At 46.0% G+C, this 27,149-nt stretch overlaps 1 protein-coding gene across 1 annotated transcript in view; it reads right to left on the bottom strand.

Moving 5' to 3' along the window:
- The window catches only part of fer1l4 (fer-1 like family member 4), a 118,680-nt gene that overhangs the window by 19,798 nt on the left and 71,733 nt on the right, over positions 1-27,149 (bottom strand). The window contains exons 28-37 of the mRNA XM_055652728.1: positions 26,910-27,071; positions 25,296-25,470; positions 24,090-24,205; positions 19,221-19,343; positions 15,370-15,412; positions 11,926-12,032; positions 9,559-9,693; positions 5,764-5,874; positions 3,507-3,634; positions 857-1,027 (exon numbers count right to left, since the gene is read on the bottom strand). Coding sequence (XP_055508703.1) covers positions 857-1,027; positions 3,507-3,634; positions 5,764-5,874; positions 9,559-9,693; positions 11,926-12,032; positions 15,370-15,412; positions 19,221-19,343; positions 24,090-24,205; positions 25,296-25,470; positions 26,910-27,071 — 1,271 coding nt within the window. The remainder of the gene's footprint in view (positions 1-856; positions 1,028-3,506; positions 3,635-5,763; positions 5,875-9,558; positions 9,694-11,925; positions 12,033-15,369; positions 15,413-19,220; positions 19,344-24,089; positions 24,206-25,295; positions 25,471-26,909; positions 27,072-27,149) is intronic.

Below are 27,149 nucleotides of genomic sequence, written 5' to 3'. Positions count from 1 at the left end.
TTCAGTTCAGTTTAGAGATACAGTACAGTGTGGAAACGGGTCTTTCGGCCCACTGATTCCACGCCCACACCCACACCCACACCGACCATTGATCACCCATTCACGCTAGTTCTATGTTATCCCACTTTCACATTGTAATACAATGGGCACCGGAGGCCAGGACTGAACCCAATCTCTGGCACTGTGTGGCAGCAGCCCTAATACTAATGTAATTCATAACAAGAGGAGTTGATTATAGGAGCATCGAGGTCCTTCTGCAGTTGTACGGTGCCTGAGTGAGACCACACCTGGAGTATTGTGTGCAGTTTTGGTCTCCAGATTTGAGGAAGGACATTCTTGCTATTGAGGGAGTGCAGCGTAGGTTTACAAGGTTAAATCCCGGGATGGCGGGACTGTCATATGCTGAGAGCATAGAGTGGCTGGGCTTGTACACTCTGCAGTTTAGAAGGATGAGAGACGATCTTATTGAAACATATAAGATTATTAACAGTTTGGACACTCTAGAAGCAGGAAACATGTTCCCGATGTAGGGGGAGTCCAGAACCAGCGGCCAATGTTTAAGAATAAGGGGTAAGCTGCTTAGAACGGAGATGAGAAAACACTTTTTCACACAGAGTGTGGTGAGTCTGTGGAATTCTCTGCCTCGGAGGGCGGTGGAGGCCGGATCTCTGGAAACTTTCAAGAGAGAGCTAGATCGGGCTTTTGAAGATAGCGGAGCCAGGGGATATGGGGAGAAGGCAGGAACGGGGTACTGATTGTGGATGATCAGCCATGATCACATTGAATGGCGGTGCTGGCTCGAAGGGCTGAATAGCCTCCTCCTGCACCTATTGTCTATTGTCTATTGTGTACTCACATGTCGTATTGTTTGGACAGTCCGCACTGTGCTCGGTGCTTGCTGTAGAAACGATTCTCCAAATCCAGCTTTGTTTCTCCAATCAGGTCATCCTTTCCAACCATATCATGATCAAATATTGAAATAGTGAGCTCTGTTTCCATTGGAAACGCAACAGTCATTTCAAATACTCTGTAACATTGAGAAAAAAAATTCCATGTTGAAGATACTAGTTAACAACTAAGTTACAGCGAAAGGTTGAACAAGTTAGGGCTTTATTCTTTGGAGCGCAGAAGGTTAAGGGGGGACTTGATAGAGGTCTTTAAAATGATGAGAGGGATAGACAGAGTTGACGTGGAAAAGCTTTTCCCACTGAGAGTAGGTAAGATTCAAACAAGGGGACATGACTTGAGAATTAAGGGATTGAAGTTTAGGGGTAACATGAGGGGGAACTTCTTTACTCAGAGTGGTAGCTGTGTGGAATGAGCTTCCAGTGAAGGTGGTGGAGGCAGGTTCGTTTTTATCATTTAAAAATAAATTGGATAGTTATATGGACGGGAAGGGAATGGAAGGTTATGGTCTGAGCGCAGGTATATGGGACTAGGGGAGAATATGTGTTTGGCAAGAACTAGAAGGGTCGAGATGGCCTGTTTCCGTGCTGTAAATTGGTATATGGTTATGTAGTTATACTGAAAAATTCTGTCCAAATTAACTGTGAAGTCAAGATGCTTGAAATCACTTTACAAATCAATTGGACCAAATGGTTCTGAGGAACCAAAATAATTATACATAGAACATTTGCATCAATAGCTTTAAAAACAAAATATTCATTGTTTTATTGTCATTCAGTAATATATTTAAGGCAGGTCTCCACTTTCAGATTCATCAAAAGATTACATAGACTGATTGTGTAGGAAGGAACTGCAGATGCTGGTTTAATCCAAAGATAAACACAAATTGCTGGAGTAACTCAGCAGGTCAGGCATCTCTGGAGAGAAGGGATGGTTGACCTTTCAGGTCAAGACCCATCTTCAGATATTCTGAAGAGTCTGAAGAAGGGTCTAGACCATTCCTTCTATCCAGAGATGCTGCTTGTCCTGATGAGTTACGCCAGCATTTTGTGTCGATCTTCGATGTAAACCAAGATCGGCAGTTTCTTCCTACACATAGATGGATATCATCTTATAGGGTGACTTTGAATTTATAAACCTTGGACTTTAAAATGACTGATAATGCAAGCTGGATGGCTGTACAGAATATGAGGATGTAAAGATACTTTGAGAGATGTATGGAAAGGATGGAAGAGTGTTGTTAGATGATAATACAATGGATAGTGAAGTCATACAATTTGGTGGGAAAATAACAAAAAATATTAAGCATTTTTAAATGGGGGATTGAAACATATTGGTCTTCAGAGGGATTCCTGCAAACAAATCATTTCAGTTTGATATGCCTATAAAGCAAACAATGAATAAACACTGCTGTAATTTCTACATGGTGAAACCAAAATGTATAAAAATGGGTTTCGGCCCGAAACGTCGCCTATTTCCTTCACTCCATAGATGCTGCTGCACCCGCTGAGTTTCTCCAGCTTTTTTGTGTACCTTATATAAAAATGGCCTTGATTAAAATCTGACAATGTGCACTTTAACCACATGTGATGTTTTTCTATTAACCATATAACAATTACAGCACGGAAACAGGCGATCTTGACCCTTCTAGTCCGTGCCGAACACGTATTCTCCCCTAGTCCCATATACCTGCGCTCAGACCATAACCCTCCATTCCCTTCCCATCCATATAACTATCCAATTTATTTTTAAATGATAAAAACGAACCTGCCTCCACCACCTTCACTGGAAGCTCATTCCACACAACTACCACTCTCTGAGTAAAGAAGTTCCCCCTCATGTTACCCCTAAACTTCAGTCCCTTAATTCTCAAGTCATGCCCCCTTGTTTGAATCTTCCCTACTCTCAGTGGGAAAAGCTTTTCCACGTCAATTCTGTCTATCCCTCTCATCATTTTAAAAACCTCTATCAAGTCCCCCCTTAACCTTCTGCGCTCCAAAGAATAAAGCCCTAACTTGTTCAACCCCTCTCTGTAACTTAGTTGCTGAAACCCAGGCAACATTCTAGTAAATCTCCTCTGTACTCTCTCTATTTTGTTGACATCCTTCCTATAATTAGGCGACCAAAATTGGACACCATACTCCAGAATTGGCCTCACCAATGCCTTGTACAATTTTAACATTACATCCCAACTTCTATACTCAAATCTCAAATTGTGTACAAAGGCAAATAAATAAATGATGGGTCTTTATCCCAAACATTATGGCGGACACCGTATGCTGTTTGCAATATCAGTCTAGCTATGCTAAATTGTATGCACTAGTGGTTGTCACGTAACCACCAACTGTGAGGAACAATTCTTCCCGGGCTGAAGATCCCACCCAAATACAGCAATCACATATCTATCAACAATCAACAATGTTTTATGTACTTTGTATATTTTACTTTTTTCAATGCCTCAAAAGCCATATTGAGTGCTTTCCTTTCTTGAACATAAGAAACATTGGTGAAAGAAAGCACAGATTGTACACACAAATCTTTAACGGGTTTAGGTGCTTCAGCAATTCACTCACTGATTCTATAACACATGAAATACTCACTCTCCAAAGACTGGGTTCAACTGTTTGGGGATGTACCGTTCTTTGCTGTCCTGTACTTGTTCACCAATCTTAACCACAATATAGGGATCAGATTTCCCATTCAGATCAGTGGGAGCAAGGTTAGTTGCCTTGGGAGGAAAAAAAATCTTTAGAAAATCACCAGAGGTTGGATGGAAATAATCATTCTGCCCTTTCTCCCATTGTGTCCAGAACCACTTCATTCCTGCAACGTAGGTGAAGTGCAGGTGGTCACGTCTGCCTTTGTCTGGACTCTAAAACATGATGCAGATCCTAACCCTGGTGGTATCCCGACATTGTTTTTTCCACAGTAGAAGAGACAATCGCAGGCAGGGTTTGCAGGAAGGAACTGCAGATGCTGATTTCAACCGAAGAATGACTGCCCAGTTTACAAACCAGTGGTATGAATATTGACGAATATGATTGATTTATCTAACTTCAAGTAACTCTTGCACCCTCTCTCTCCATCCCTCCCCTACCTAAGATAGTAGCTTCAAAGTCATCTCAAGTCTCATTGTGTGTACTCATTCTCACCTCGCACACAGCTCACAATAGCCCGTTTCCTTTTTCATCATTACTTTATTCCACATCTTGCTGTCTGACCCACTGAGCCACTCCAACATTTTGTGTCTATGTTCAATATTCATACCACTGGGCTGTAAGCTGCCCATGCAAAATATGAGATGCTGTACCTCCAATTTCCATTTAGCCTCCACGCTGACAATGGAGGAGGCCAAGGACAGGCAGGTCAGTGTGGGAATGGGAAGGGGAATTAAAGTGTTTGGCAACCGGGAGATCAGGTAAGTTTAGACGAACTGAGCAGTATTCAGCAAAATGAGCGCCTAGCCTGCGCTTGGCCGTTCCGATATCTATCTTCCCTTTTGTTCTCACTGTGCTGCCACAATTTATGGATATTTAAAAATCCCTGCATCTCAAATAATGTGATAAAGGTAGAAACAAAGAATTATAGATGATAGTTAATAGATAAAAGTACACAAAGTGCTGGAGTAATTCAGTGGGTCTGGCAGCATGGCTGGAGAACATGGATAGGTGAGATCTTAACCATATAACCATATAACAATTACAGCACGGAAACAGGCCATCTCGACCCTTCTAGTCCGTGCCGAACACATAATCTCCCCTAGTCCCATATACCTGTGCTCAGACCATAACCTTCCATTCCCTTCCCATCCATATAACTATCCAATTTATTTTTAAATGATAAAAACGAACCTGCCTCCACCACCTTCACTGGAAGCTCATTCCACACAGCTACCACTCTCCGAGTAAAGAAGTTCCCCCTCATGTTACCCCTAAACTTCAGTCCCTTAATTCTCAAGTCATGTCCCCTTGTTTGAATCTTCCCTACTCTCAGTGGGAAAAGCTTTTCCACGTCAACTCTGTCTATCCCTCTCATCATTTTAAAAACCTCTATCAAGTCCCCCCTTAACCTTCTGCGCTCCAAAGAATAAAGCCCTAACTTGTTCAACCTTTCTCTGTAACTTAGTTGCTGAAACCCAGGCAACATTCTAGTAAATCTTGGGTCAGAACACCATCTTCCGATGGTTTTGAAGAAGGGTTTTGACCCGAAATATCACCTATCCATGTTCTCCAGAGATGCTGCCTGATCTGATGAGTTACTCCAGCACTCTGTGCCTTTTGGTGTGATGATGGAAGGTAATCAACGTTATAACTACTAACTTATATACTTATTGTACCTATAGACAATAGACAATAAACAATAGGTGCAGGAGTAGGCCATTCAGCCCTTCGAGCCAGCACCGCCATTCAATGTGATCACGGCTGATCATCCCCAATCAGCACCCCGTTCCTGCCTTCTCCCCATATCCCCTGACTCCGCTATTTTTAAGAGCCCTATCTAACTCTCTCTTGAAAGCATCCAGAGAACCGGCCTCCACCGCCCTCTGAGGCAGAGAATTCCACAGACTCACCACTCTCTGTGAGGAAAAGTGTTTCCTCATCCCTTGTATACTAAAAATATTAACCACTCTTCACAGATCCTACCTGAATTGCTGCCTATTTCTAGCATTGTCTAATATTCACTAACATTCCCAGCATCCACAAATGTTGCTTCTGGAAGTTACAACTTTAGGCTTTAAGCAAACTTATTGAACATTAAATGATTGTAAAAATAGGAGAAGAGGCCTCCTTTCACGATAATCTCAATACAACAGTCTCCAAGTGAATATTTCCATAAAATGTTGACAGATGTACTCACTTTCACCACATAAACCCTGACCAGAAGCTTGACTGGCCTGTTTGTTGGAATTCCCTGTAATATCTTTAAATCAGATTCCACTTCATCACTTGGGTAGATGAGCAGGGAGCCCTGCAAAACCACAAATAAATGGAATTCAATAAAGTTAATGAGCTGCACCATTTACTTTTATCTTGTGAAAGGGTGTGAGGCGCCGCTGTCAGATCTGCTGTTCAATGTTACAGTTGCCGTGTGTTAGATGGTGTGACACAAATACGACAAAACTTGCCATGTTGCAGGCATAAGTAACAGCACTAGAGTAACATGTGGAAATTGTAACACGCACGATAGTGTCATGGCAGAACAGTAGCATCAGTGCAATAGTAAGGTGTGACATTTGTAACAAGGTGCTAGAGTAACTCAGTGCCATAGTAATACAAGATACAAGATACAATTTATTTGTCATTTGGACCCCTTGAGGTCCAAACGAAATGACGTTTCTGCAGCCATACATTACAAACAAATAGACCCAAGACGCAACATAATTTACATAAACATTCATCACAATGCTGTGATGGAAGGCCAAAAAAACCTTATCCCTCCACTGCCCTCTCCACTGCACACCTCCCCCCGATGTCAGAGTCAAAGTCAAAGGACCCGGCTGGCGATGGTGATTGTCCCAAGGCCATTAAAGCCACGCCGGGTGATGCAAGGTCGCACACCGGGTTCTTGATGTTAGAGCCCCCGGCGTGCGCTCGCAGAGTCCCACGGCCATTCCAAGCCGCGCGGGGCGGTGCTGTGAGGCCCCGCTCCAGGAGCTCTTCGACCCCGCAACACGGGCAGGAGAAGTCGACATTGCGGGAGCCCTGAAAAGCGGTCTCCCTCCAGGGACCCGCGGGCTCCTGGTGCCGCCGTCCGCCAGACCCGCAGTTGCAGCCTCCGAATCTCCGGAGGTCGGGCCGCAGCAGCAGCAGCGCTCCACCACCGCTCCACCCGCTCTGGACTCGGCCAGCTCCGCGATGGTGAGGTGAGTCGTCGGCACCAGAGTCCCCGGTCTTCTCCTGTTGGAGGCCGCTCCTCGTTGCAGCCCCAACGACAACGGAGACCCGACAAAAAAAAGGTCGGGTCTCCCGTGCAGGGAGAGATTAAAAGTTACCCCCTCCCTCCCACCCTACCCCCCATCCACCACACACATACCCCAACAAAAAAACAAAAACTACATAAAAACATAGACAAAAAATAATAAAAGCGCAGACGGGCTGCAGAGGCCACTGCTGACGAGAGTCGCACCGCCTACCGACTAATGTAACTTGTAACATGTCGTGATAACGTTTGACAGATGTTCTAACATGTAGCATTTGTGATGTAGCAACGTTGCACAACTGGAATAAGCAGCACTGAAGACACAAAATGCTGGAGTAACTCAGCGGGCCGATTCCAACAGGAGTACTGGGGTAATGACGAGTGAGAACATCAGCGTTTGGGCAACTGCGTCGTCCAGTCGGGATTCTGAGGTTCCCACCACATCTCAGAGTCCCGGGATTCAACAGTAGATTAATTGACCACTGGACAATGCCTGTTGAATGGAGATGTGGCAGATTCAGGGGGAGTCGATGGGTGAGAGGAGAATCAGAATGGGTCACAATGGGAGCTGGAATGTGTCTATGTGAGTCTCTGATATGGAGTGGACCCTGCACCAACCCCGCAAACCTTCATATCTGAACGTTTATTCACCTGTGTGGTGAATACATCCATTGTCTTCACTCTTTGCTAGAGGATACCAAAGATCCACATCCTGTGCCCTCTAGTTTTAAACTCCCTGACTTTATAACAAGACTCTGACTGTATCAATGAAGGGACCATACTCTCTACTAAGTCACTCCTTGTCCCTTAATATACAGAAAATCTTTTTGGGTTCACCGTAATCTTCTATCTCACCCCTCCCATCCTTTTTGCTCTCCTGATTTCCTTCTTTAGAACAGTCCTGCACCCCTACAGTCCCGCAGGGATTCATGTGACCCAGCCACCTGACTCATGCCTCCTTGCTCTTCCAAATGCACGGAGAAGCTGTCTCTCAGAATCCCCTCCAATATTTTATCCACCATTGATTTTAGGCTCACCGCCATTTCGTTCCCAGGATTTTCCTTGCAGCCTTTCTTAAATAAGGTCATATGTGATGGGAGCAGAAGTAGGCTATATGGCTCATCAAATCTACTCCACCATTCAATCATGGCCGATCTATCTCTCCATCCTAATCTCCTTCTCCTGCCTTCTCCTCATAACCCCTGACACTTGTACTGATCAGGAATCTATCCATTGACTTGGCCTCTGCAGCCTTCTGTGGCAAATAATTCCACAGATTCACTGCCCTCTAACAAAATCAATTCCTCCTCATTTCCTTGCTAAAGTAACGTCCCTTTATTCTGATGCTCTGACCTTTAATCTTAGACTCTTCCACTAGTGGAAACATCCTCTTCACATCCACACTATCCAGGCCTTTCAATATTCAGTAAGTTTCAATGAGGTCCCCCCCCTCAACCTTCTAAACTTCAGCGTGTACAGGCCCAGTGCCAACAATTGCTCATCACATGTTGACCCACTCATTCCTGGGATCATTCTTGTAAACCTCCTCTGGACCCTCTCCAGAGCCAGCACATACTTCCTCTGATATGTCGTTTGAGCCTCACTGAGGTTCAAATGACATGTAATAAAATATTGTATATATGGTGCCCAAAACTGCTCACAATACTCCAAATGTGACATTATCAGTGCCCATTAGAGTTTCAGCATTACATCTTTGGTTTTGGATTCTAGCCCTCTTGCTAACATTGCGTTCCCGTTCCTTACAACCGATTTGACTTACAAATTAACTTTTTGGGAATCCTGCACCAGCACTCCCAAGTCCCTTTGTACTTCCGATTTCTGGATTCTCTACCCATTTAGAAAATAGTCTACAACTTTATTCCTACCACCAAAATGCAGGACTCCACTCTTTGCTGCACTATATTCCACCTGCCACTACTCTGCCCTTTCTCCCAACCTGTCCAAGTCCTTCTGCAGAGTCCCTGTTTTCTCTACATTACCTGCTTCTCCACTTAATTCCATATCATCAGCCATCCTCCAGAGCCATCCTGGAGCTATCCTCCAGTCATCTGGCACCTCACCTGTGACTATCGCTGACACAAACATCTCTGCCAAAGGTCCAATCATTTCTTCCCTGGTGTCCTGCAATATCCTTGCATACACATGATCAGGCCATAGGGATTCACCCATTGTTATGTGTTGGAACACCTCCAGCACTCTTCTGTAATGTGGATTTTCTTCAATGGTGACTTTCTGAACACCATGCACTCACATCTCCAATAAGGCTAAATCAACACCATCCATGTATTCCTGTGCTCCAAGGCTTTCCTCCTTTTGTTAGCAATGTGATTACTTTAATTATCATCAGCAAACATCCTTATCAGGTCCAACATATTTAAGCTTAATTATTGAAATGCCTCCAAACAGCGATGGTGTGAGTACTAGGTTTCACCTTGATACAAACATTTTGCCCTTGCTTTTTGCCACTGAGCTAATCTGCGATTCAACGTTGGACTATTCTTTAGATTCCATGCGACATTGTCTTCTCTGCCCAGCTTGTGTGTGTGTGTGTGTGTGTGTGTGTGTGTGCGTCCTTCACTGAAACCTAGCTAAATATTTTCTATCACATTCTCTTAATTTGTCGCCTGGTAACAATACTCCAATTTCATGTGTATTGAATGAGCTCCTGACAAATACTGGAAGTATGCGATGGCAAAAAGCAGTGGAGCTAACCTTGCATTTGCCCATAATTCGATCTTCACAATTATCTTCATATTCATCATCATTGGCTTTTCCCCGGTACAGGGGGAAGATATAAAGCCAATCCTGAAAATTATTGTATTCCTTCTCCAGTTCTGTGTTGTAAATCTGCAACAAGATGAAAAGTCTTCCTTACTACATTGGAACCCATAAACATAGAAAACAGAAGCAGAGCAAGCCTTGACTTTGATGCTGTTGTCGAGTCTTGGTTCACTGTGGTTCAATACCACATTCTCATTTTACCCACACACCTACGATACAGTTGAGTTTAGTTTAGAGATACAGCATGGAAACATGTGGAGGAAAGAACTGCAGATGCTGGTTTAAATCGAAGGTAGACACAAAATGCTGGAGTAACTCAGCGGGTGAGGCAGCATCTCTGGAGAGAAGGAATGGGCGACGTTTCGGGTCAAGACTGATGTCAAGGGAGGGGGCGGGACAAAAATAGAATGTAGTCGGAGACAGTAAGACTAGTGGGAGATCTCGGAAGGGGGAGGGGATGGAGAGAGATAGCAAGGGCTATCTGAAGTTAGAGAAGTCAATGTTCAGACCGCTGGATGTAAGCTACCCAAGCGAAATATGAGGTGCTGTTCCTCCAATTTGCGCTGGGCCTCACTCTGCCAATGGAGGAGGCCCAGGACAGAAAGGTCAGATTGGGAATGGGAGGGGGAGTTGAAGTGCTGAGCAACCGGGAGATCAGGTAGGTTCAGGCGGACTGAGCGGAGGTGTCCAGCGAAACGATCGCCGAGCCTGCACTTGGTCTCACCGATGTAGAGAAGTTGACACCTGGAACAGCGGATACAGTAGATGAGATTGGAGGAGGTGCAAGTCAACCTCTGCCTCACCTGGAAAGACTGTTTGGGTCCTTGGATGGAGTCGAGGGGGGAGGTAAAGGGACAGATGTTGCATCTCCTGCGGTTGCAGGGGAAAGTACCTGGGGAGGGGGTGGTTTGGGTGGGAAGGGACGAGTTGACCAGGGAGTTTCGGAGGGAACAATCTCTGCGGAAAGCTGAAAGCGGTGCAGATGGGAAGATGTGGCCAGTAATGGGATCCCGTTGGAGGTGGCGAAAATTTGGAGGATTATATGGAAACATGTCCTATGGCCTACTGAGTCCGCATCACTAACACTATCCTATACACACCAGGGACAATTTACACTTATAACAAGCCATTAGCCTACAAACATTTGGAGTGTTGGGGGGCGGGTGTTCCACCGGATGGCAGCCTCACCAACAGTCTGTCTGTTTTTTCGTCTTTTTTGTTATTTTAGTGTGTTTTAAAAGTTTGTGTTAATGTTCTCCAGTTTGTTTTATGTGGGGCTGAGGAAGGGGGGGGTCGGGGGAAACATTTTTCAGTCTCTTACCTTGCCGGAGATGCGATTGTTATCCGGATCGTATCTCCGGTCGCTCAGCGGCCTAACATCATGGTGCTGGCGGTCTTGCTCGAGACTGACTTTGAGCCCCACCGCGGGGACGTGGACTTACCATCGGAGCCTGCGATCCCTTGCCTGGGATCAACACTCCAACCGCGGCCTGTGGATTTGAACATCGAGGAGCTCGCAGTCTCGGCTAGAGACTCATGTCGGGAAGCTCCAAGTCGCAGATGTTTCGACGAGCCCTGACCCGGGGCCCGATCACCCGGCGCGGGGGAGCTGAGATCCCCCCGATGCGGCAGCTTGATCGCACCAGCGGGGAGGGCTCGACTGCCGGCTGCGGGAGGCAAGATCGCCTCGACAACGGAAGGTTCGAGTGGCCCGACCGCGGGAGTACAAAGAAGGGAAGAAGATTGCACTCTTTTTGCCTTCCATCACAGTGAGGAATGTGGGGGAGTCGTGTGGTGGATGTTCATGTTAAAATGTATTTGGGCGTCTTGTTGCTCTTAATTGTGTGAGCATATGTCAAATCAAATTCCTTGTATGTTGCAAAACATACTTGGCTAATAAAGGTACACAAAAATGCTGGAGAAACTCAGCGGGTGCAGCAGCATCTATAGAGCAAACGAGATAGGTAACGTTTTGGCCCGAAACCCTTCTTGGCTAATAAAGTACTATTATGATTAGGTGGAAACCAGAGCACCCAGAGAAAACCCATGCAGGCCACGGGGAGAACGTACAAACTCCATGCAGACAGCACACGTACAGTAGTCAGGATCAAACCCTGGCCTCTGCCGCTGTAAGGTAGCAACTCTATCGCTGCGCCACCATGCTGCTCTGATATGTCATTCTGGAATCTTGAGCAAAAAACACAAGGTACTGATGGAATAGAGGGAGAACCCAGAGTAATTCCTGGCCACCAGAGAGAGATGGTGTGGGAATGGGTGAGGCTGACAGAGTGGGTTTACCTTAAAAGTTGTAATGATGTTCTTTCCTCGCGTGACTGGCTGTTCCTTGGGTGCAATAAACACCCTCTCCAGATCATCACTTGTTGATGGCATCAATGGATCAACATCTGCAAACATCAAGATGGAAAATGAGCGCTCGGCAAAGGAACAGAAAAACCAGAAATCGAAAGGAAAAGAGAAAATGGTGAACTTACCCCGCCATTCTGTGGCATTTATGTAGAGAGAAACACTGCTAACATTTCAGATCAATCTTTTATCTGAGAACTCATGGTCTTGGGGATGGGGAGGAGAGTCTGCTTAACTCTCTGTACGATGTTCAGCCTCAACCTCTCACCCGCCCCGTTTAATAATGTTTAGTTTAGTTTAGTTCAGAGATACAGTGCAGAAACAGGCCCTTTGGCCCACCGACAAGCAATCCCTGCACATTAATACTATCCTGCACCCACTAGGGACAATTTATACTGATACCAATCTACAAACCTATACGTCCTTGGAGTGTGAGAGGAAACTGAAGATCTCGGAGAAAACCCATGTGGTCACGGGGAGAACGTGCAAACTCCGTACAGACAGCATCTGCAGTTGCGATCAAACCCAGGTGTCTGGCGCTGCAAGCACTGTCAGGCAGCAACTCTACCGCTGGGCCACCGTGCCGTCCATGACTTGATCTTTTTTTTTTTAAAGTGGGCAAGTGAGTACATAATTCCATATTTTACACCAGCAGACAAGCTGTGGTTTGTGATTTCTTCTAAATGATCATTGTGGCATCAAATTAACATCGGAAGGTTCAGCTCCCACTCACGGAGATTGCTCATAACCGGGGCAAGTGATACATGTTAAACTGAGGAGACAACAGGTTGACCAACATGACAACGTGATGAGACTTGTAACGGAAACTCAACTTGCCTGTTGGATGGGACTATTTTGTTTAATTTATAGAAAGGAGAGAGTTATGCAGCACAGAATCGAGCCCCACAGCCTATCCTGCCCATGCTGACCATGGTACCTGGCTCCCATCATTCTATTTGCCTACAATGTGACCATAATACTTATTTTCCCTTCCCAGCCAAACATCTGTCCAAACTCCATTCAAACATTCTCCATGTTCTGCCTCTCTCATCTTTCCTGCAGCTCTTTCCATATAAACATCTTGTGTTAATAAAACCCTATAACTTGTGTGCAAAACGTGCTCAAGATCTTTAAATTTCTCCCCTCCCATCTAATATCTGTACCTTCTAGATTTAGACTTCCCTACCCTAAGAAAAATACTTTTACTATTATCCTATCGACATCACTTGTAACTTTATTAGGAGCACTCCTCAGCCTCCTACACTCTAGAAAAGCTATCCCAGCATATTCAACCTTTCCTTATAATTTCAGGGCAACATCCTGGCAAATCTCTTCTGCACTCTAACAAATGATTGTTGCAGTTTTGGGATGTGGCAAGAACAGCAGTTATTACCCATTGCCAACTTACCTTGAGGTCATGGTGATAAACCATCATCTTCAATCACCAACTACAAGCTAAATTATCTCTCTCTAACTCCCCCTACCATTCCCACGCTGACCTTTCTGTCCTGGGCCTCCTCCATTGTCAGAGTCAGGCCCAGCACAAATTGGAAGAAAAGCACTTCATATTTTGCTTGGGGAGCTTACACCCCAGCGGTACGAATATTAACTTCTCGAACTTCAAGTAACCGTCTGAACCTTCTGAATGTTGTAATCGGCAGGGCAGTATTCTGCATATCGCCAACATGGACAATTTAACATTTTATCAAGCCAATTAACCTACAAACCTGAAATTCTTTGGAGTGTGGGAGGAAACCGAAGTTCTCGGAGAAAACCCACACAGGTTACGGGGGGAACGTACAAACTCCATACAGACAGCACCCATAGTCGGGATTGAACCCGGGTCTCTGGCGCTGCATTTTGCTGTAAGGCAGCAACTCTACCGCCTTGCCACCGTGACTGCCCTAACGGTACTGGGCATGGGGAGGGATGGAGAGAGTGGGTAAGCAAGGGTTACTTGAAGTTGGAGAAGTCAACATTCACACCGTTGCTGAGAAACCGGGCAGCGAGGCCTGCCTGGGCCGAAGGAGCCTCAGCGGCGACAGCTAGAGCCTCGACGGCATCGGGAGCCTCGGCAGTGGTGGGGCCTCAGCGGCAATGGGTGCCACAGCAGCAGCGGGAACCTCAGTGGCGGTGGAGCATGAGGGAGGGGCGGAGAAGACAATGGAGGACCTGGCGTGGGGGGGGAACCGCCGTGAGGGATGGTGGGAGAACAAAGGGGAACCCAGTGTGGGGGGCGGGGCACTGGAGTTTTAGAATCCTCTGCCTCGGGGGTAAGTTTGCGTTCGCTTGCTTGTTCCGGTATGTTCCGGTGAAGGCGCTGTGCACACGGCAGCCAGGCAACAGTCGCTTGTCCTTTTCTGTTTTTGTCACTTTTAATTTCAAGGTTTTGTGTACATTGTTGTGTGTTGTGACTGTCGGCAGAGAAATCTCCCTCTGGGGATGAATAAAGTTTTATCATATAGTATCGTATGATAAGCTGTACAAGTGAAATATGAGGTGCTGAGTCAGTCCAGTATTTTGTGTCGCGCTTTTCACTATACCTTGGTACATATAATAACCATATATTAACCATATAACCATATAACAATTACAGCACGGAAACAGGCCATCTCGACCCTTCTAGTCCGTGCCGAACACATAATCTCCCCTAGTCCCATATACCTGCACTCAGACCATAACCCTCCATTCCCTTCCCGTCCATATAACTATCCAATTTATTTTTAAATGATAAAAACGAACCTGCCTCCACCACCTTCACTGGAAGTTCATTCCACACAGCCACCACTCTCTGAGTAAAGAAGTTCCCCCTCATGTTACCCCTAAACTTCAGTCCCTTAATTCTCAAGTCATGTCCCCTTGTTTGAATCTTCCCTACTCTCAGTGGGAAAAGCTTTTCCACGTCAACTCTGTCTATCCCTCTCATCATTTTAAAAACCTCTATCAAGTCCCCCCTTAACCTTCTGCGCTCCAAAGAATAAAGCCCTAACTTGTTCAACCTTTCTCTGTAACTCAGTTGCTGAAACCCAGGCAACATTCTAGTAAATCTCCTCTGTACTCTCTCTATTTTGTTGACATCCTTCCTATAATTAGGCGACCAAAATTGGACACCATACTCCAGAATTGGCCTCACCAATGCCTTGTACAATTTTAACAATACATCCCAACTTCTATACTCAACATGTGACAATACACTAAACAGATTATTTATCCTCGACTGGAAATGAATGTTTAGTGTGGTGATGGGTTGCCAATGACACAGACTGCCTAGTGTTGGACGGTTTAAGGCATCGGTGTTTGATCTCACTGAGGGTGGAGCAGGCTCCAGGGGCAGTGGCTGCTCCGGCCTCTATTTCTCCTGCTCTATATATTACTTACCCATCTCAATCACTTCCTCTTCTTCCTCTTCCTTCTCTTTTTTCTAAAAAACAAAAAAATTGTTAGTATTTTTTCATCATACACATGTCCATGTATCACCCAACAATTTCAAAAATGCAGCTATTTGACCTGAACAAAATATCAACCAAAAATCTAATACAGGTTAAGATATTGAGAATATTGGGCCAGTGTTTTCAGATCCCATTAGCTGCAGGATAAAGCTTCCACTCCTCCACCAAAAATGTGTTTAATGGGCATGTCCCACACGCGACTTTTTCCAGCGTGTTTTAGCAACATGTCGCAGGGTGAAGCCTGCATGATCGTGAGTGGTCGCCCAAAGAATTGTACCTTGATCTGGTCGCCGCGGGATTTTCAACATGTTGAAAATTTTCGGCGACCTGCAACGCCCTTTGACGGGTGCTGGCAGTCGCCAAAAAAGTTGCGCAAGTGGGACAGGCCCATCAGCCTCAAATTCGGAACCTTATTATCCGCACCACATTCCTTAGCTTTCTTGTGTTCGCTGAATGATATTTAATTCTCACTTTAGCACTATAGAATCTTTATTTGTTGTAATGATAACTATATCCCTTGGTTTACAGGATATATATTATTGATATCAATGATATTGTAGACAGTGGAGAAGGTTATCAAGAATTATAGCAGGATCTTGATCAACTGGGCAAGAGGACCGAGGCATGGCTAACGAGTTTAATTCAGATAAATAAATACACTGAGGTGTTTTTTGAGGTCAAACCAGGGCAAGACACTCACAGTGAACACTGGGGGAGTATTGAAGAGCTCTAATTGGGATTAATTGCGTGTATCAATTGGGAATAATTAATTAATGCAGGTTCAATAAAGAGACCAGTTTCATAGTGAGATGGAAGTCATATGATTACAGGATGATCGCGGAGCACAGAAGTGGCTTCCACATGAGTAACAAGGAAAAGGGCAGCTGAAGCAAATATCAGCTGCTCAGAGGATAAGACTTGGGAATTAACGGAAATAAAGTAGCATCAGAATGTGAACAAATACGTTGCATCTGTCTCCATGGTGCAAAACACAAACAAATAGTGGCACAACGTTTTGTAGCAAAGGGCACAGAAGAACTTTATCCTGCAGCTCGAGATGATCTGAGAACACTGGCCCACCAACACCAGGTAAAAAGTATTAGGCAATCTAAGATCGTCAAATCCCCTGGAGCTGATGGCCTGTATCCCAGGTTCTTCAAAGGAATAACTGCGAAGAAAGTAGGTGTATTCATTGTAGACTTTCCAGATTTGATTGGGTGTCCGAGTATTAGAATACCACCATGTAAAGGCTCCGTTTAGGAAAGATGAGAAAGAAAGAAACAGAGACAGAATACAGGACATTCTAGGCCAATTAGACTGATGTATGTTCTTGGGAAAGTGGTTACAGATGAGGGCCAAGGTGGATCTGCTGCTCCCGCAGGTTAAATCCACCTGGAGTTGGCCTCTTTACACAATGCCTCGAGCACAACCATTGCCTCATTACAGGGACAAATATAAAACTTCATGGCAACAGAAGGTCATAAGTGATAGGAGTAGAATTACGCCATTATGTCTACTCCATCACTCAATCATAGCTGATCTATCTCTCCCTCCTCACCCCATTCTCCTGCCTTTTCCCCAAAACCTCTAACACCTGTACTAATCAAAAACCTATCTACCTCTGCCTTAAAAATATCCATTGACTTGGCCTCCACAGCATTCTGTGGCACACCCTCTGATTAAAGAAATGTCTCTTCATCTCCTTTCTAGGGCCATCCTTTAATTCTGAGGCTAGTGACCTCTATTTCCAGACTGTCCTACTAGTGGAGACATCCTCTCAACATCCACTCTATCCAAGCCTTTCACTATTCTGTACGTTTCAATGAGGTCCCCCACATTCCTCTAAACTTCAGCGAATACAGGACCAGTGTCGACAAACACTCATCATTGGGTAACCTACTCTTTCCTGGGATCATTCTTGTAAACCTGCTCTGGACCCTCTCCAGACCCAGTGAAAAAGGTGTTTGGCAGTCTTGCCTCCGTGAGCCAGGGCCTCGAGTACTAAAATGGCAACATCATGTTACAACTCTGCAAGTCGTAGGTCACAGAGTCATATAGAGTCATACAGCATTGTAACTGGCCCTTCGGCCCATGCCAGCCACGATGTCCCATCAAAGCTAGTCCCAAATGCCCATGCCTAGCATATATCTCTCTCAACATTTCCTACCCATATACTGGACCTATCCACATTTTAAATGTTGTTGTTGTATCTGCCTCAACTACTTCACATGGCAGCTCGTTCCATTTACCCATTACCCTCTGTGTGAAAACTATCTCCCTCAGTTCGCAACAGTAAGCTGAAGAGGGTGCAGAGAAGATTTACAAGCACAATGCCAGAACTTAAGTGTAGGCAAAGGTTGGGCAGGCGAGGACTTTATTCCCTGCAGCGCAGGATGAGGGGTGATCTTATAGAGGTGTATAAAATTATGAAGGGAATACAGAGGTTGAATTCCCAGTCTCTTACTCAGGTTAGGGGAATCAAGAACCAGAGGACATTGGTTCAAGATGAGGGGAAGGATTTAATGGGAACCTGAGAGGCAACATTTTTTTTACACAAAGGGTGGTAGAGAGGTCTACACAGGAGAAAATGGAGGCAGGTACATTAACACTTTATGAAAGACACTAGGACAGGTACAGGGATAGGAAAAGTTCAGAAGGACATGGACCAAATGCGGGCAGGTGGGGCTAGTTTAGATGGGGCATGTTGGTCAAAGGGCCTGTTTCCGTGCTGTATGACTCTTAAAAACAGGTCACAGTTAATCTTCGGAAATGAGTGAGTATAAGAGAAAATCAAGGTAACCTTGTGAGAGGTCAATGGCTGTTGCTGGAGTCAGTGGCAACATATCGTGCCAAAGGCACAAGACTGTACAACCTGTGGTAACACACTTCAGAATGTGGACACTTTTATTCTGTGGCTATTAAACTGGAGCTAAAGGTAGATCAAAGATTTCTAACTGAACATCTCTGTGTAAGGAGTTGCATTTATGGCCTACCATCAAGGATCGGCGAGGTCTTTCCCGGAGACGTGCCCGGGGCTTCAGCGGCAGGCGCAGCGTGGACTCGGCGTGGAGCGGGTGAGCCCTCGCTGGGGCTCGCCGGAGGGGAGTGCTCCGTTTCACTGGCCCGGGGCAGCCGGCAGCCTGAAGTCGCAGCCTGAAGCCGCGGTCTGCAGAGTTCCAGCTGCTGCGGCGTCTACAGCCCGGGATCCCTCGTGGGGGACCCGGGGGAAGAAGAAGCCGCCATTGCCGGCCCGCGGATAACTTCTACCGCGGGCCCGGCATGGACTTCCCATCACCCCTGGAGGGGAGCTTCGACCGCCGGCCCTGCAGTCTACGGTGCTTCTGGCTGCGGCGGGGACTTTAAATCTCAACCGCCGGCCTGCGGCCTACACAATCTTGAAGCCGCGGTCTCCGGTGAGGAAAGACCGATCCTGGACTGGACTCTGGACTCTGGTCTTGTCCACGGGGGGGGGGGGGGAAAATGGAGGAGGACGGCCAAATTTTTTTGTGCCTTCCACCACAGTGATGAATGCTGTGGTGGATGTTTATGTTACATGTTGTGTCCTGTTTATGCATTTTATTATTTTGTTAACCCATCTTTATGCTTTGTATGGAACTGATTTTTAAATTATGTAAAGCACTTTGGGGTCAATGAAAATTGACTATAAATGTGCTATATAAATAAACTTATTATTATTATTATTATTATAGCACGTGCAGTCACAAACTCAGCTGTGCCCATCTCAGTGGAGATGGCAGACATCTGCCCGTTCTATCTCACCTCCATCTCCTCCACAGATGCGTAGTACTTTGACCACCAGTCCAGTTCTGACAATTCAACCTTTTCCTCAAATTCTTCAGGTGCACTTTCCAGTTTTGGCAGGGCCAGTTTCTTCATTGGTATCTGAAAAGCAGGAAATAAGACTTCCTTATTTCTGTTCTCCACTGTCAGCTGACTTATCATTGGTGTGACTACACCAGAACAGCCCAGCGGATCATGGCTATGCTGTATCTAGATGGCTTTGGTGTAGAACATACTCCCCTGGCAATGACCATTGAGTAAGGTTTAGTTTGATCTTTAATCTGAACACTCCGCCCTGCAGCCTACCTAACTTCCCTGCAACGACCCACTGAACAAAGATATCATCACTCAGTCCGCCTGGACCTACCTGATCTCCTGGTTGCTAAACACTTTAATTCCCATTCCCACACTGACCTTTCTGTCCTAGGCCTCCTCCATTGTCAGAGTGAGGCTAAACACAAATTGGACGAACAGCATCTCATATTTTGCTTGGGCAACTTACAGCCGAGTGGTACGAGTTTGATTTCTCGAACTTCAAGTAACCCCTGCATTCGCTCTCCCTCCATCCCTCCCCCACCCAAGTCACACCAGCCTTTCATTCTCACCGAGCAAACAGCTACCAATGCCCTGTTTCCTTGAGCATTGGTACTTTTTTGCATATTTTTCATTCATTTGTTCCACGTATATCTCTCTATATCGTTGTCTGTATATCGTTGCCCTTTCCCATGTCTCGACCCGAAATGTCACCCATTCTTTCTCGACCAAAATGCTGCCTGTCCCGCTGAGTTAAGGGCCTGTCCCACTTACGTGTCCTCCAGGGGTATGGAGTTGTGCACGATATCGCGCGGCGCTCCAAAATATTTGTAACGAACGAAATCTTTGCGCGCCAACGGCTTGTCACATAACTGATGGCCAAAATGGGACAGGCCCAAGACCCTGGCGCAACGCAACGTCTCACCTCCAACAGCAGCAGAAGCAGGACAACGATCGCCGAACTCAGCCTGGGTCCGTTGCGGTACGGATCCGCCCCCACTACTACTCCCAGAGCGGGGCCAAGAAAATTGAAGATGGACACAAAATGCTGGAGTAACTCAGCGGGACCGGCAGCATCTCTGGAGAGAAGGAATGGATGACATTTCGGGTCAAGACCCTTCTTTCAGACTGAAGAGGTCTCGACCCAAAACATCACCCATTCCTTCTCTCCAGAGATGCTGCCGGTCCCGCGGAGTTACTCCTGCATTTTGTGTCCGTCTTCAAATGACGTCAAGCACTCCAGACGGATCTGCGGGCGCATGTAATCGTGCGCGACCTTCGCGGGACCGTCGTGGCTCATCGCGACCACGAGGTCGCGTAATTAACGTGCCAAGGACATGTAAGTGGGACAGGGGCTTTACTCCAGCATTTTGTGTTTATCTTCATTTCCCGCTGAGCCACATTCCCAGCCTATCCTGCTGCCCACCAAGATCCCTGCACTTACTCCTCCTACACTGTGTAATCCCTTGCATCATTTGTCTTTGCCAATTGCACTGCCTCATACGTTTCTGAATTCCTTTAGTCACCATGGCGCTCACCTGAGCAGTCCACTACTTCCTGCTGCAACCTGCAGTGTTCACTATCCAACCACACAGGCTGGGATGAGCCTTGTGGAAACCTGCCGCCTTCCACCAACAACAACGCACATCAATTATTACTCTTAGTTTTCTCTCTCAAAAAATAAATGTTCATTCAATTTGTTTAACAAGGAACTGCAGATGCTGGAAAATCGAAGGTAGACAAAAATGCTGGAGAAACTCAGCGGGTGAGGCAGCATCTTTGGAGCTGAAGGGTCTGAAGAAGGGTTTCGGCCTGAAACATTGCCTATTTCCTTCGCTCCATAGATGCTGCCTCACCCGCTGAGTTTCTCCAGCATTTTTGTCTACCTGTTAATTCAACTCGCCACATTTCCTTGGATTCCATGGACTTTTACCTTCCTGAGTGATTGGCCATGTGGCCTTCATCAAGTTTCTTTTCATTTTGTGGTCTGCATCAAATGCAGCAACACTTCTTTTTTCTCTAAACATCACGTTTGCGAGCTGCTTTGAGGGAAGATTCACTCCAGTTATTTCACTATTGGACTTATGTTGATGTATGCTATCATTTGCCTGGATAGCATGCAAAGCAGCTTGTCACCGTATAGTATCTCAGTACATGTGACAAGAATAATCTAAACTGAACTAGATGCGCCTTCTAGATGTTGATTTAGTCAATCTCTCATTGTTCCCTGTCGAGGGCGGCACGGTGGCACAGCGGTAGAGTTGCTGCCTTTCAGCGCTTGAAGCGCCAGAGACCTGGTTGGATCCCGACTACGGGTGCCGTGTGTACAGAGTTTGTACGTTCTCCCCGTGACTGCATGCGTTTTCTCTGAGATCTTCGGTTTCCTCCCACACTCTAAGGACGTACAGGTTTGTAGGCCAATGGGCTTGGCATAAGTGCAAATTGCCCCTAGTGTGTGTAGGATAGTGTTAATGTTCGGGGATCACTGGTCGGTGCAAACTCGGTGGGCTGATAGGCCTGTTTCCATGCTGTATATCTAAACTAAAGTAAACTAAATGTCCCTTCCAGCAACGTAAACTTGACTTGCACTCTTCCTTTCTCAATGAGTTGTGGCCCAGCGGCACAGATGGTAAGCTACTGGTTCTTAGCTCCAATTGTCCAGGTATAATCCAACTTTAGTGCTGTCTGTGTGGAGTTTGCATGTTCTATCTGTGACTGCATGGGTTTCCCTGGATATTCTGGTTTTCGCGCACAGTAGATAAGGCTTAGAATCTAATGGGAGTGGATGGGAACGTGGGGAGGATAGGATTACTCTGTTAATCACTATAGAATAGATGGGCTGAAGAGGTTTTCTTCAAGTTCGTAAGGAAATATAGCAGAGAATATGGTAACAATTTAATATGAGTGTACAAAATCTGCCTCCTGTTCATTAGTTCTGATGGAAACAAATTTAGCAATAATCTGTTCAAAGGCTTCATTTATTCACACGGCTGCTGGAAAGGCGAAGATACAATATCCGTCCCAATCATGTTTATTTGTAAGGGTCAGAGTTAATCAATCACATGTGGTTTTCTCATGTGGTCTCAGAATGCAGACTGGCGGTACTCAAGAGCGGGTGTATATTATTTTCATTGTTTATACTGTTCATAGTCCAAGTGCGTTACCTTAATAACTAAATCCCTGAGGAACCTCCTTTGTGATTGTATTCAGTGGGGGCCAATTAATTTTAGCCGATGGGACCAGAAGTATTGAAGTGGCTTGAGATGGGGGTGTGAGAGGGGCTATGAAGGTCTTCTCAACATTGGCCTTTGACTGTGCATTGTGAAATTGATGTCAGCCGAGTTGCTGCTTGACAAGTGCTTAGATATATTTTATCATTCAATCAAAGTGATGGAACAGGGGTTGAAATACATCATGCTGGACCCTTCTAACTTAGAAAATGGCATGTATCTATACCCAGGATATTGTACAGCCTGTAGAGTGTGGCAATTCTGAGACCCCCCATGAGGCTGATGCATCTGTGGGAAGTGTCTCCAGTTGGAGGGTGGATTAGGAGTGCGAGTGCTGACTGGAGACACTGCGGTGCATCGGAGGCTGAGAGGTTGCAGGTAGCATGTTTGTAGATGTGGCCACCCTGATCTTGAAGAAAGGAAATGAGATGGAGCACAGATTGTTATATCTTTTGTTGGCCACAAGTGAGAAGCCAGAGCTCAGCCAGGGTTCCAAGTGATTCTAGGTTGGAAGGAGCTGCAGATCCTGGTTTAAACTGAGTAGAGACACAAGAAGCTGGGGTAACCCAGCGAGTCGGACAGCATCTCTGGAGAAAAGGAATAGGTGTTGTTGTGGGTCGAGTGTGAAGAAGGGTCTCAACCTGAAATGTCACCTATTCCTTTTCTCCAGAGACGCTGTCTGACCCGCTGGGTTACTACAGCTTTTTGTGTCTATCCTAAGTGATTATAGACCCAGGAATGTGTGACAAACTTGTTTTTTCCCCCTGGAATGTTGGAGGTCACAGTGTGACTTGACAGCGGTGTATAAAACGATGAGAGGGACAGATAGGATGGACAGTCAGAACCTTTACTCCGGGGAGAATTGTCAAAGACTAGCAGGCAATGCTTTAAGATGAGAGGGGCACAGAGGGTGGTGGGTTACTGGAGCACTCTGCCAGAGGTGATGGTGGAGGCAGATATGATAGAGGATTTTACGCAGGCACATGGATAGGCAGAGCATGGAGGGATATGGACCATGTGTAGCTCATCTGCATTATGTTCACCACAGATATTGTGGGTCAAAAGTGTCTGTTCTTTGTGTTATATTCTTCTATGCACTAGGGAAATAATTCTGACAGATTGCATCTCAGCCTGAATTGGCAGCTGGCTGCCTGAACCTGCAGAGAGTGTTGAACACAGCCCAGCCCATCATAGGCTCATCACTTCCTTCCATCCAGTCCATCTTCATGGTGTGTTGCGTCAGGAAGGATGAAATTATCCTCAAGGATTACCATCACCCCATAGATGGGAGATTCAGGAACAATATCTGCCCCACTGTTATCAAAATACTTAAGCCAGCTAGTCCCGATCTTCCAATCCATCTCATTGTGGCCCATGCACTTTTGTTCACCTGCACTTTCCATGTAACAGTCACAGTATATTCTGAACTATATTTATCTTCTCTTGCATCACCTGTTGTACTCGTGTATGGTATGTTTTGCCCGGATAACACGCAAAGTTTTTCACTGTAACTCAACACATAATAAACCATTAACAAATAACAAGACTAAACTGCGTTGGTATATAAGGTGGTATATTCATCTACCTTCAGAACATCGAGAGGTCTTTTCTTCTTCTGAGGTGACACTTCTGTTTCAATGGAAATGGCGATTTGTGGATCTCTTTTTCTCTTAGAGATTGAGGGTCTCTTAGTCTCTTTTCCTGTTAACAGCAAATTCCAAAAACTATGATCTCCATTAAACAAGCAGAAATTAACATTAAAAACTGATTCATGGAAATCTAAAGGGGAAAGCACTTGGAAATGTGGATTGTGCATGGAAGGGTTTAACTTGTTATTCGACAGGGGACTTTTTAAAAATTCAATGCTCCGTTGAAATTTCTGCTCCCTTGCCCAATGCCGCCTGCCCCACCCCACGCAGTCTCACCCTCTGCTGCCCCCCAACCCACTTCACCCTGCCCCTCCGTCCCACCCCGCACCATCTCACTTCCCCACTCCCCCTCACAGCCCACCATGCCCCACATTCTCACAGCCCACCCCATGCCATACCACCTCCCCACCCTGCCACCTCACCTCACCACCCCCCCCCATGCCCTGACCCCTCCCCCCGCACCATCCCACAACCAGCCCCCCCCACTTCACCACCCCCCAACCCTTCCCTCCCCCCCCATCCCACCCTGCATCACCTCAATCCCACGTCACCTCACCCTGCCGCCTCGCCTCACCCCCCCTCCTCCCCACCTCACTGCCCCACCCACCTGCTCAGCATTGTTAGAATAATCAGAGACCTGGTGTAAGTTGACAGAGTTGACGTTGAAAAGCTTTTCCCACTGAGAGTAGGGAAGATTCAAACAAGGGGACATGACTTGAGAATTAAAGGACTGAAGTTTAGGGGTAACATGAGGGGGAACTTCTTTACTCAGAGAGTGGTGGCTGTGTGGAATGAGCTTCCAGTGAAGGTGGTGGAGGCAGGTTCGTTTTTATCATTTAAAAATAAATTGGATAGTTATATGGACGGGAAGGGAATGGAAGGTTATGGTCTGAGCGCAGGTATATGGGACTAGGGGAGATTATGTGTTCGGCACGGACTAGAAGGGTCGAGATGGGCTGTTTCCGTGCTGTAATTGTTATATGGTTATATGGTTATAAGGTGTGACGTGCTGCAGCACGGAACCAGTACCTATGCCCCTTGTCTTAAAAACGGAAAAGCAATCCAGCCAGTGAATTTGGAGATGCCGTTCCCAGACAGTTTACTAATTATGTTCTCAAATCCCTTTCTCCCATTTTCCTTACGTCGGGGTTTGGGTTGTGTATCTTCATGGCTTGAACTCTCCTCCAATTCCTCCAGGGAAAACTGCTGCAGGTTTGTGACGGTGAAGGTGCCGACCAGAACAGTGCGGCCAAACGCTCGCTGCTCCACCACCACAATGCTCAGGGGCGGGTGAAGATACATCTGCTCTGGCAGCTCCTGGCAAGCAAAAGTTGCGTTTAGTTTAGAGATCCAGCAGCAGTAACAGTTCCTTTTGCCCACTGAGCCTGCACCGACCAGTGATCTCCACACATCAACACTACCCTACACACACTAGAGACATTTTACACTCATACCAAGCCGATTAACCTACAAACCTGTATGTCTTTGGAATGTGGGAGGAAACCCATGCAGGTCATGGGGAGAGCGTACAAACTCCATACAAAAAGGGGAGGTCATTTAAGACTGAGGTGAGAAAAAAAAAATTCACCCAGAGAGTTGTGAATTTATGGAATTTCCTGCCACAGAGGGCAGTGCAGGCCAAATCATTGGATGGATTTAAGAGAGAGTTAGATAGAGCTCTAGGGGCTAGTGGAGTCAAGGGATATGGGGAGAAGGCAGGCACGGGTTATTGATAGGGGACGATCAGCCATGATCACAATGAATGGCGGTGCTGGCTCGAAGGGCCAAATGGCCTCCTCCTGCACCTACTTTATATGTTTCTATCTAGAAAAGCACAAGTCAGGATCGAACTTGGGTCTCTGTAGCTCAACTGCTGAGCCCCCGTCCTGCCCAGTTCCAGTTAAATAATTCTCTAGAAAATAGCGCTGCAGTTTGGGCTGGGGAGCCCATCAATGGCCAGCAACAAGTGTATATTACACCACTGCCGCATTAGAATAGAATCAGACACTCAAATCCAAGTCCTTCAGCCACCATGTTGCAGTGAACACAAATCGCATTTTCCTGCATTCATTGCAAGTCCCTCGATGCCTTACCCACTCAAGTGCCTGTCCACGTGCTGCTATAAATGGTGTTGTTCTGGAATCGGGGAAGTTGCTGTATTCTCCTTCCCCACCCTGTTCTAGTGCAGAGCAGTGCAGAACATGGAATGAATTCCAGAAACACTCCTGGCCACAGACGGCCCGTGGATTGATCTTGCTCTCTTCCAGACCCCTCCAGCTGAATCCAGAGGACGTAGATACAGAGTTTCAGCCACAGACAGAATGGTTCGGGTAATGAAACAATCGGCTGCTACTTCGGAGGGTCTTGGAATTGAAACGAGTGAGGAAAAAGTGATGTCATATCAGCATATCACACCGGGACTTTGGACCTGCAATCACCATTCATCCTCTGCCTGGGTGCTATGCGATCTAATCTACCAGGGCAGCCTACCATGCGGAACCTTATCAAAGGCCATATTGGTCCATATTTACCATGTCTATGGCCCTGTCTCCATGAACCTTATTGGTTACTTCTTCAAAAAGACTCAACCAAACTCATGTCCCATGCACTAAACCAAGCCGACTATTCCTAATCAAACACTATCTCTGCAGATGCAAGCCCATCTTATCCCTCAGAAAAATCTTCAGCTCTAGATCTTCAACAAACCCAACTTTTAGCAGGTTATATTTTTTTTCAAAATAGATTTTGTTACGCACCACTTCAAAAAATTTCACAAGTTCACCGAAGTTTGGGTTCAACTTGTAACTTGGCATGACTTCAGATTCTACTTTCTGACCACCACACTCCATCGTCACCTGGGGCTGCTCCACTTCAAACATCTGTATACGTTTGAGGTCTCGGAGTCCCCAGAACAGAACCTAGAACAACAAAATGTGCGATTATGTCTTGGTGCGGGGACATGATGTATTAATATAAATTAAAATGTAGACCATCTC

The sequence above is a fragment of the Leucoraja erinacea genome, chromosome 21 (assembly GCF_028641065.1).
Source record: "Leucoraja erinacea ecotype New England chromosome 21, Leri_hhj_1, whole genome shotgun sequence".
In the NCBI taxonomy this organism is placed as follows: Eukaryota; Metazoa; Chordata; class Chondrichthyes; order Rajiformes; family Rajidae; genus Leucoraja; species Leucoraja erinaceus.
The sequence above is the reverse complement of the archived record's forward strand: the minus strand, read 5'-3'. Positions and strand labels throughout refer to the sequence as shown.